Below are 12,446 nucleotides of genomic sequence, written 5' to 3' on the forward strand. Positions count from 1 at the left end.
GACAAAGAAATATAGTCAAGGGCACAGTTTAACAGAGGAATATATATCAGTTCCTGACTGTTTTAATGGATAATTTTGAGTCAGACAGGCAGACAAGTCCTGTAGAATAAAAATAGGTTTTAACTCAGTTTAACTCCATTATTCCTGGTTCATGAAAGGAGACATGTTCACCATTTTCCTGAGACAAATGCAATATCATTGTTATTGAAGCTGATGAGGCCAGAAATGTATGACCAGTGAGGTGTAGCCATGGTACTCATGCTCCAAGGCCCTTAGCTGCAACAAATAATGAGGAGTTCCTCAGCACTTCTCTCTCACAGAGAATTAACAGGTTTGGCAGCTGGGCAACCCCAAGCAAAGATGTTTTTGTTAGGGTCTGAATCACTGTGGGAGGAGCATGTGAACCTTGGAAGCAGTAATATACTCCCAAATCCTCAGGCTCCACTCTGCTGATCTTGAGCGTGAAATCTGTGCCTGACCCACTGCCACTGAACCTGTCTGGGACTCCAGAATATCTATTGGAAACCTTGTATATCAGGAGCTGTGGAGACTGGCCTGGCTTCTGTAGGTACCATTCTAAATACGTGTTTCCATTACTATGTACAACACTCTGACTAGACCTGCAAGAGATGGAGGCTTTATCTCCAAGGCTGACAGGCAGGGAGAGTGGAGTTTGAGTCAGCACAACATCCCCTCTGGAAGCTGAAATAAAGACAGAGAAGAACAAAGTCATGGACTAACTTAGTTGATTTTTTTAAATTTATTTCAGTTTAGATGTTTATATTACATAAAAATCTTTATATACTAAAATTTGCTTTTTAACAAAACAAGTGAACTAACAGCCCTAAGGGGCTTCTAGCTGTTATTTAGACCATCCCAGTCCATCTGTGTCATAATCTTCATTGTAATATAGGTTCCTTCCCATCTGGGTCCTCCCTCTCACAGATGTAAATCTCACAGGCCCCATCCTGGAGGATAAAATCCATCTTCCCTACATAGACAGAACCCATGTGATCAGCAGTGAGACTCAGGACTCATCCCCACTACACATTCTCTTTTCTCACTGTTCTTACCAGGAATCCTGAACACCAGCAGCACCAACAGCATAACAGGAAGCTTCATTTTGAGGAGGCAGTCTGAGGAGACTGATCAGTCACTGCAAGAGGACTACTGTTATCTCAGACTAAGAAGGGTGGGTCCTCCCTAGGGAGCAATATGCAAAGGTCTGGGTTAGTGCTGCAGTATAGGCAGAGGAAAGAGTTATGAGGATTTTCATGATGGCCCCTCCTTCTTTACCGGAGTCAGAACAAAAGGATAAAAAGCAGCAAAGCTGTTTCTGTGTCCAAGAGGGGCCTCCTGGTGCTTAGCTGATGAAGGAGGGTTAAGACGGTGCACTGCTCTCCACAGTCCAGCATAAAGACCCCGAGGCATGAATAACAGAAATTCATGGTCTCCATGTGTATGTGGCTTGAAAGTCCAAGATCGAGTACCAGGAGATATTCATTGCACTCTGTCTTTCAGAATGTACTTCTAGTTGGCCACTTCCATGTCTGGCTCTCACACAACTTTTCCTGAAAGGAATTTTGAGCGTGTAATCTTCTTTCAAAACATTATTTTCTAACAGTTAGCCATCTATCTGAAAATACAGTTTATCTCATTTTGTAAACTTAATTTACATTTATTCATGCTGTTATAACAGGGATATAGAGGTGGCTTTTGTTAAACACATTGAATTTTCAGGTGCCCAAAATGTGTTACTGTAAACAAGATAAAGCCTGGTATCGGTGCTTTTGTTTTATGTAGATCTCTTTACTTTTGCTTCAGAGTTCTGGTCAATTTTGCATATAAGCATGTCAATCAGTAGAGGATTATATGTTAAATCAGGTAGGACAAGGTTGATTAGTCTTAAATTTACTTAACCTATTTTTTTTTCCACTTTAGGACTGATGAAACTACTATATTTTATTGTTGTCTTTGTTAGGGTTCTTAACTGCCGTGAAGAGACACCATGACCATGGCAACTCTTATACAAAAAACCATTTAATAGGGGTGGCTCGCTTATAGTTTCAATGGTTCAGTCCATTATGGGAGCATGGCAGCAGGCAGGCAGATGTGGTGCTGGAGCTGAGAATGCTAAATCTTGCAGGCAACAGGAAATCAACTGACACACTGGGTGGTATTCTGAGTGTATGATTCCTCAAAACCCACCCCCACAATGACACACTTCCTCCAACAAGGCCACATGCCCTCCAAAAAAGCCACACCTCCTAATAGTGCCACTCTCCATGAGAATATGAGATTATAATGGGAATGTAATGGGGGCCAATTACATTCAAACTGGGACAACTGTTATCCTTTACACAGTTTGTTCCTGATTCTGCAAATGCTTCTTAAATCTCCATTGCTGCTTTAACATCCTGGTCATCTTGGACTTTAGAAACAACCTTTCAGGAAGATCAACTCATGATGGAAAAATGCCAACCCTAAGAGGGAGAAACTGATTGATTTTGGGATGTGAGGCTGCCATGAAATTCCTGAGCAATTATGAGCAATCATCTCATCACAGACAATGATGAAAACAGTACAATTTATGTAAAACAACAATGGTTTTCCTAGAGTCTAGAAATAAGAAAATGGGCAGTCAGACCTTTAACTGAGACTTCATAGCTACACACAGTTCTTAACCCTTTCCTTAGTTCTTTCTCTTTTCAACACTAACATGCATGTACCAATATAGACAATGATAGACTTCTGTCTCCTTTTGCCTTGCCAGTGCCGTTGTATTGACTTAACTCTTGTTTAACTTTCAACATTTATTCAGTTGACTTCTATTTCAGGTATATTATCTAATTTCTTTGAACCTCTGAAAACATGTCCAGTAACATTACCAAATGGCACAGGTAAAATGCTATGGATATTGAATGAAAAAATATTCTTACAAAACCCTTACTGGGCTAGGGAGATGGCTCAGGAGTTAAGAACACTGGCTGCTCTTCCAGGGTACCTGGTTAAATTTCCACCACAGGTGTGGTAGCTCACAGATATCTGTAACTCCAGTTCTAAAGTATCCAACACCTTCTTCTGGCCTCCATATATGTCAGACACTTACTGGTAGAGAAAACACCCAAATACATAAAATTTAAACATAATTTTCTTGTTTATTTAAAAAACTGTCTTAAAGTACACGTATTTATGATTTATTACTGGGATACAGAAATCACATTGATGACAAGCAGTCGTTTGGTCAAGGTATCAACATATTAGTTTTTTTGTTTTGTTTTGTTTTGTTTTTTCAGTTTTGGTTTTTTCAAGACAGGGTTTCTATGTGTAGATTGGGAGCCTGTCCTGGAACTTGCTCAGTGGACCAGGCTGGCCTCAAACCCTGCCGGCCTTTGCCTCCCGAGCGCTGGGATTAAAGGTGTGAGCCACCAATACCTGGCTAAGATTGACATTTTTACTATGTTGATCTTACCTATCCAAGAGAATAAGAGATCTTTCCATTTTCTGATATCTTCTTCAGTTTCTTTCTTCAAAGATTTAAAGTTTGTGTCATATAGGGTTTTCACTTGTTTGGTTAGAATTACCCCTAAGATATTTTATGTTATTTGTGGCTATTGTAAAGGGTGATGTTTCTCTGATTTTGTTCTCAGTCTGTTTATCATTTGTATAAAGAAGGCTACTGATTTTTTGAGTTAATATTGTATCCTGCCACATTACTGAAGGTGTTTATCAGCTGTAATAGTTTCCTGGCAGAATTTTTGGGGTCACTTATATATATGATCATATCCTCTGCAAATAGTGAAAGCTTGACTTCCTCCTTTCCAATTTGTATCCCTGTGATATCCTTTTGTTGTCTTATTGGGAAGCCATCTTTTAAAGGAGCTGTACCTCTGCTCACAGCTAGTGAACAGAGCCCACCCAAGAAAATTCTGCTGCTAAGAAGCTGTGCTTGACTCTGTTTTTTATGTGTTTAGAATCCTTTCATTGTTTTTGTTGTTGTTGTTTTGTTTTTGTTTTTGCTTTGTTTTTGTTTTTTGAGACAGTGTTGTTCTGTGTAGCTTTGTGTCTTTTCTTGATCTCACTCTGTAGACCAGGCTGGCCTTGAACTCACAGAGATCCGCCTGCATCTGCCTCCCAAGTGCTGGGATTAATGTCATGTGCCATAGAATCTTTTTTTTAAAGCTTTCACAGGTTTTATTGCCAGATGTTTGAGTGAAAAATGTAGATGGATGTTTCTTGTCCTAACTACCAGTTCCCAAATACCTGGCAGCCACTTCCCTAATTACCACACTGTGGCTTCTATTAATTATGAATGCTCAGCTGAAAGCTCAAGCTTGTTATTACCTAACTGGTACATTTAAATTAACCCACTTCTATTAATCTATGCTTAGCCACCTGACTTGGTACCTTTTCTCAGTAAGGTATACTCATCTTGCTTCTCAGCATTTGCCAGCAACTCTATGACTCCACCCTTCCGTTTCCCAGAATTCTTTTAGTCCATCCCTCACACTCAATCTCTTCCTGAACAGCTACCAGCCAATCAGCTTTTTTATTAGCCAATAAGAGTAATATGTATCAGTTCCTTGGTTGAATTTTTGGGGTCACTCATGTATACTATCATGTCATCTGCAAATTAATAAGCAATTCTAAATGGAGTCCAAACCAGGTTCCTGTTTCATGTCTCATGCGGGTGGTGAGAAGCTGCAACATGCAGGCTTGAACTACTCTATGACAGGTTTGTGGCCTGAAGGCTTGACCTATGCCATAGTACACACAGGTATCTATAAGCTGTGCACTATGCTGAGTGGTTGATATAGCTTTTGCTAGTACAGAAAAAAAAATGTTTCTGTGCTACACACTGCTGCTTTGATAGAGGCATAGACCCACTGCCTCCCAGAGTCTGGTGGTGAGCATGGTTCCCCCAAAGTTGATGGTAAACATAATTCTGCCATGTTGGAAAGCTGAGGTGGGCAGAGCCAATAGCCAAAGCTGCCATTTCAGTACTAGCCACTGCAGTTAAAAGCTAGATTCACAGTAAGTTAGATTCAGATTAAATAAACCTCTAAATGGTATACTGTGGGTGTAAAAATGTACATAAGCTTGAAAGAGAACAGAAAGGGAATATAGACAGTTATATAAAGAACTAGAAAGGTTTAAAAAATAAAGTCTTTAAAGAGAAAATAAAAGTATAAAAAATAAGCCATGTAAAGATGGATATTACACAGAGATTCTGGATTATATTGTCTTTGGGATTTTTAACTGCAGAGAGGCATTTGATTATAAAGGCTGATCAGTTAAACCCATATGTATATGTTAAAGGAATATTGACTTCAAAATTTGGATCTTGTGATACATTGCTTTAAAAAGGAGGCTCTGCTTTTGTTTCCACAAAAAGCAAGAGACTATGAATTTGTTCCAGGTTAAGATGGATCAGGATTGATGAGTCAAGACCCCCTGAAAGGTCTCCAATGACACCATGGCCCAGATCATGCAACATCCAATATCAACTTCAAGGCAGTTGGCTCAGGGAATACAGCATCACAGACTACTTCAGTCAGAACTTGACCATAATTCTTAATTTTCTCAAGATCCCCATAAAAATACAGTGCCCTCTATCAGCAGGAAGTAGCCTAGAAAACTATGCCCACATTCCCAAAAAATGGATTAGAGATGTTTGTCTTTGTTTGATTATTAGTTGCAAATTGTTATTAGTCATAGTCAATCTCTTTCTAAAAGAAGAAAGGGGGATATGATACAGAAATATAGGATATAGATATGATAGGATAAAAGGGTGGATTATTGAACCTACTTTTAAAGAGCAACTTGCTTAAAATGTTTTACATTGGTATAGATTTTAGTTTACTGATATAAATTTAAAGTTAATTTTTTTCTGTATGCATATTTTTACTCTTGTTTAAGGTATTATGTTTATGTAACTCATTTAAATTGTGATGGATAATTATAAAATACAGATTAATAATTAGTCTTCTATGATAGTCAAACTTACAGTCATGTTAAATTTTCTAGGTTACATAGATACATTTCAATTAGGTAGATAATCTTCAAACCTACAGAATATGGCATTTAAAATGTTTTAAAAAACTTAGACTTTTCTGGACATGGAGACATGTCTGCTTCTGACAACACCAATCTACTTCAGAGAAGATAATGGGCATTGAAGAAACTCAGTATGGAGTATGCTTTCTTTGTAGCAAAAGTTAGCCACTGAGCAAAAAGGTATCCTAGTGTCAACTGCTTGATAATATGTTGTATAAACTGGACATACAGAACCCATAGTAAAATGATCACTGAATTTGCCAAAACAAGGCAAAATAGTCCTTCAGGTTTCTGCTTCGCAGAAGAAACTGCCAGACATTCTACAGGACACAGAGAGAAATGGCAGAGAGATTAGGTCTATGGGCTGAAGATAGATGCCCCAACACTACAAAGGAACTTTGGATGACTGTCCAAGCAGGCAGCTGTCTCTGTCATTTCTAGATTTTTGGAAGTTGCTTACAAATTGTTTCTTGTTTACTTAGGTAATATTACATCCTTCTGAGGTCTTTGATGTAGTTGAAGACCAGATTGTTATAATTTTCCTTGGTTATGATAAAAGATAAATTAGATATGAAACTTTAGACTCACAAATAAAGGACAGATAGACTATTTTCTTTAATTTTGCCAGATACAAATAGACTAGATATTGTAACTGTAATTCTTGCTTGATAACTGTTTTGTTATATATAATTTTACTATGTTAAAGTTAAAACTTTCCTTTTTAATTAAACAGAAAAGGGGAAATGCTGTGGGATAATGCTTTTGTACACTGGTTTAAGAAAACAATGATTGGTCAGGCAGCTAGGCAGGAAGTATAGATGGGATAAGGAGACAAGGAGAATTCTAGGAAGAGGAACGCTGAGTCACCAGCTGCCAGCCTGCTGTCCAGGAAACAGTATGTAATGGCACACAGGTAAAGCCATGGAACACATGAAAACATATAGATTAACAGAAATGGACTGAGTTTAAGTGTAAAAGCTAGTCAGTAGTTAGCCTGAGCTAATGGCCAACCAGTTTTAGATAATATAAGCCTCTCTGTGTTTACTTGGTTCTTAGTGTCTGTGGACCGGTTGGGACACAGGAAAAATCCACCTACAACAGCTGCCTGCCTGGACAGCTACCCAAAGTTTCTCTGTAACATTGGGGCATCCATCTTCAGCCCATTGGCCTAGTCTCTTAGTCATTGTTTTTTCCTGTGTCCTGTAGAATGTCTGGCAGTCTCCTCTGTGAAGCAGGAACCTGAAGGACCATCTCACCTCGCAAAGTTCTGTGGTCATGTTTCTTTGGGTCCTGCTTGTCCAGTTGGTATAACATTTTGTCAAGAAGTCCAGGCAAGAACAGTTTCTTTCCCAAATGGTTATTTTTGCCAAAAAATAAGGGTGATTTGTTTTCTTGATTTTTTTTTTTGTGTTCCTTATGTATTCTAGATATTAATGCTTTTTCTGATATACAGCACACATAGACTTTCTCCCATTCTATAGACTGACTTTTCTTCAGTCAAATGACTGTTCCCTTTGCTGAACAGATGCTTTTAGATTCAGGAGGTCCTACTTGTCAACTGTTGGCTGTATTTCTTGAATGATCACTGTCTGTCACTTTTCCATTGTTGTAAAGAGACATGATGACCAAAGCAACTCTTATAAAAGAAAACATTTAATTCAGGGCTTGCTTACATTTTCACAGGGTTTTTCCATTATCATCATGGCAGGGAGTATGGTGGCCAGCATGGGGTTGAGACCTGTATATCCTGATCCACATGCAGCAAGAAGAGGAAGAAAGCAGTGTGAAACCTCAAAGCCAAACTCTCCTTCAACAAGGCTGCACCTACTCCAACAAGGCCACAGCTACTCCCAACAAGGCTACACCTCCTAATGGGATCCTGACAGTCATTATTTTGGGAATGAGCAGCAAATTTATGAGCCTATAGAGGCCAGTCTCATTCAAAGCAACTCAGTCCAAGTCCTGTGTGGTGAGTTCTTACCTACTTCTACATTATTTAGCATACTCCCTAAGGGAACATGTTCCATAACTTCCAGATTTTTCAGTTTCAGGTTTCATATTGAGTTATTTGAACATTTGGGAATTTACTTTTTTTTGGTGAGAGATGGGGGTCTAGTTTCATATTCTATATGTGTACATTCATTTTTTTTTAACATCATTTGTTGATGATACTGTCTTTCTTCTGTGTTCATGTGTTTGTCAGTTTGAGTGTTTCCCTGTTTGTCAAGCAGTTGGCTCTAGTAGCTTTGACATAATCTGGGCATTGAGATCTTTTTCAATTATCTATGAGTTTTTCTCTGTTAATTTCAGACTGTTTATTACTTTTGCTTTATTATATTACTTAAGATTAGTTATGGTAGTGCCTCCCAGCATTATTATTTTAGACTCAGTTTCCATATTAATATTTAACTTTTTGTAACTGTAAAGATGTTATCATTGTTTCATTGTATCTACAAGTTGTTTTTGGTAGAATGATCATGTTCACACTCAATCTGTTACCTAATGTGCATGTACAGCTTTTCTATACTTTAGTGTTGTCTTTGATTTACTTTTTAAGAATTTAAAATATTTTAAGGGTGATACTATGAATCAGCAGGTAAAGACACTTGAAATGAAGCCAGACACTCTGAGGTCAATGGCTGTGACCCACATGGTGAAAGGGGAGAGCTGACTCCAGAATATTGTTCTGTACATATGTATGCGCTAGCATGCATGCATGCACACACACACAGCAGAAATAAATAGAAAGAAATAATAAATAAAGTTAAAAGAAACATTTTGTTGACCATGTATTAGTTCTCTGCTGACTATTTAATTTCTTCGTTAGTGGATTGTTTCAGTGATTTGTTATTAGAATAGAAAGATAATGTGGTATATGATTGTCATGAATTATTTTTGGGGGGAAGAAAATCACTTCAAGTGTCAATAGACTGGACACTTTCAGTGGGAAAGACAGTTTGTTAATGAAAATCATATGATAGAGAAGGATGGATCCTACTTTTACTAGCATAACAAAGGCAGTTTACTTTTAGTAAATGACTGTCCTGAAGAATGAATGCCAGAGAAGTTCCTGTGATTGGTACAGATAGAAGAAGCCAGGTATGAAGGCTCCTAAGGACCTAAAGTAAAAATTCCTCAAAAGTTCCTACACACTTTCCTTCAACAAACAAAACCAAAACAGAGAATAAACAAATATTGAACAAACTTGAGAACAGCACTGAAATACAGTGGGATATTATGGAGACACTGAGTTACCCAAAGATGCAAATAGCCTTCCAAAGCAATGCATAGATCACCCTGTGTGGATTATTGCCATGAAACACTTGGCCACATTTCAACACTAGGAGGAAGCAGCTGGGTCCTAGGGAGGTAAAGGGTTTTTGTTACAGTCTGTATCACTGTGTGGGTGGGTAACTATTCCCTTGCTGACAATGGTAAATGGCAGCATCTTCAGCCTCCATGCTGCTGATTGTGAGAGAGTAAGAGGTCCCAGACCCACTGCCACTGAAGCGAGCTGGGACTCCAGAAGCCAGAGTGGATGTGCTATAAATCAGGAGCTTAGGGGAGGCTCCTGGCTTTTGCTGGTACCAGTGCAAGTAACTGGAGCTTACACTTGAGCTGGCACCACAGGTCAAGCTGACCCTCTCCCCTTGAGATGCAGCCATGGATGCTGGAGACTGGGTGAGAACAATCTCTCCATTGGACACTGTGAGCAGGGGAAGACAATGAAAAGGAAGAGATGTTAGTACACATAGAGATATAAAAATAAATTCATACCACCTGATATTCAGAAGAAAGAAATTGAAAAATGTTATCTTAGACTCAAGGTTCTCTAGGAAAAAAGAACTGTGGTTTCTGAGCTCAAATGTCCTTCCCTCTCGTATATGTGACACTGAGTAGTAGGAGGCTGAAAATCTGCACCAGATAATCCATTGTGCTTTCTACACCCAGTCTCAGGCTAATTACTGCCTTCTTATAAGTGCATCTCTTTAAAACAGCTCTGAACCATTTGTGGTTTCTGAGGATGAAGTATGCAAATAGCAAGATATAGTCTAGGCAGTTCTTGGCTTATAAATTCCTGTGGTCCTCTAAGTATGGCAAACTTGGTTAATCTAGGAAAATACCTACTTATTTGTAGACATTATACTGATAAGGAAATTTCTGTTTTTCTTTCTCTCCTTCATGGTACATACCTTTATCCTAGAGTTTTACCCATGTATCTCTGTGAAGACTGGCATAATTTGATCCACTCAGTGAGGCATGTTCTACTGAGTAGTTGGAGGCATATTTCTTCCATGATAAAGTTCTGTTTTGCTTGTGCCTGTTTATAATGTTCTCAAAGAACTTTAATAGCCTTATCTGCTTCCTGTTTTCCTGGAAGTTGCTCAGCTGAGGTCTAACTCACCCATTCCAGTCTAGTAAGATGACCATGCCCACAAAACACTTGGAAAACCAGCATCTAAGTGTGTGATCTGGAACCCACATTTGCTTTCTGACATATCTGCAATAGTTAAGGACCTACGCCATCCTCTGGAGAACAGGAAAAAAATCTTCCATTGAAATGGATGGAAAGGGAGGTACCAATTTGATAGCAGCCATCATTTGCTCTGAACTTTACTCCATGCTGGATTTAAGAGAAGCCTGAGCTGGAGGTTGATGAAGATGCACTGATCTGAATAAACACCATTTCAATAAGTACCATGTTCTGTTACTGTTTAGTGCATATCACATAGTTTGGGAATATCGGGCCACACTTTTCAAACAAACTACATTTTACTTATTAAATAGTGACAGCTCCTTGATCTGAAAATTCATGAATAACTTTGATCAAAAGTTTTACATTATCTTACAGCAAATTTTAACTATGTTCTTATAAACCTTGAAGTTAACTAGAGCCTATAAGTCCTCCTGGGGATCTCTAGATCTTCCTTAGGAATGGCTCCCTTGTTCCTCCCTCAATATAAGACTTCTTCAATTCTGTATCCATGATAGGACAATTAATCTAGAGACTCTGTGAATAAAGCATTCTGAGAGATACTAACCTAAGAGCTGTTGAATTCAAATGAATTTTAATGCACTCAATTCTATATAAACGGTTGTTTTTTCTTCAAGATAACCCATGATCTTGTCTTCCATATTTTGTGTTTAGTAGTTCAGTCTTATTTTTTCCTTCAGAATTAGAAATATTTCATATTTTTGTGAAGATAGATTTTATATATCACTTGTAAGGGCACTGAAGCATCTTAAGTTTCATACAAACAAACAAATCTGCACATTGGTCAATGAGGCTCATTGTGGATAAAGAAAGGATATCTCCAACATGTCAATTGTGAATTTAGTGTTGGATATTCAAGAAACCACAGGGAGCATAATAATAATGATAATAATAATAATAATAATAATAACAGTAATAATACTAGTTCATCTCTACTGAGGTCTAAAGACAGCCAATCTTTTAATCTTTTTTAGGTTTTTTATTTTATTGTGTGTGTTTTACCTGCATGTATTTATGTGCATAACATGAATGTTTGGTATCCAAGGAAGTGAAAAGAGGGCATCAAAACTCTACCCTGGAACAGAAGTTATGAATGGCTTAGGGCCACCATGTAAACATTGAGAATTGAACTGATGTCTTCTGAAAGAAAAACAAGCATGCTTAACTTCTGGGTCATCACTTGATCCCCAGAGACATCCAATCATACTTTCATGGCAATTCACTTACCTCCAATAAGCTTTGGTACTATGATTACAACAAACTTACAATGGAAATGAATCTTACTGAACCAGGGAAGACTGCAGCTAGAAGACAGAGTTCTGGAAGAGACTTGGTTCCCCCTTTTGAAGAGAGTGGACTTGTTACACCAGGTTCAGTGGGATGATGGTGAGTGTGGTCTGTACCATGAGGACTGTCAATGAACTAAGCAGAGACTTGGATATCTTTAAGGGTGGCATGCTGATCAGAAGCCTGGGGACTTCTTGTTTTCTACTTTTACAGTGATTGTAGCTCTAAGGCTGGTGGTTTTGACTGAGTAGATAGATATGTGTTAATGCTGCTCTCTACTGTTAAGATGGCCAAAATGAAGACAGAGATGAGTCAAAACTGTTTTGGAGTCTATGTGATCAGTGATCAGTGCCAAATACTAGTGTGCTTAGAAAAATAATGCCTTTTGAAAAGCCAAGACTCAGTCTATTCTTTCCTTCTGATGGTCAGAGACATAATGATAAATAATGTCCATACAGTCAGACACATGTACACATATGCTTTTATTCATACCATCATGAAATAAATGGGAAAGTGTTAAACACAGGTGGAAAAGTGTCTAAAGTATATGAGATTTTATGAGCACATTTACTCCATATTCATAGATACTACATACTCCTTGTTCTGC

General features: G+C 38.2%; 1 gene segment (V, D, J or C); it reads right to left on the reverse strand.

Annotated features, from left to right (window-relative positions):
• Positions 1-256: 256 nt before the first annotated feature.
• Positions 257-1,182, reverse strand: LOC128099644 (Ig kappa chain V-II region 26-10-like). The segment is given in 2 exon segments: positions 257-702; positions 1,074-1,182. Coding segments are annotated over 2 exon segments (495 nt in total).
• Between the last annotated feature and the right edge of the window lie 11,264 nt (positions 1,183-12,446).

This window comes from Peromyscus californicus, unplaced genomic scaffold (genome assembly GCF_007827085.1).
Source record: "Peromyscus californicus insignis strain IS unplaced genomic scaffold, ASM782708v3 Scaffold_6__1_contigs__length_162567912, whole genome shotgun sequence".
Classification (NCBI taxonomy): Eukaryota; Metazoa; Chordata; class Mammalia; order Rodentia; family Cricetidae; genus Peromyscus; species Peromyscus californicus.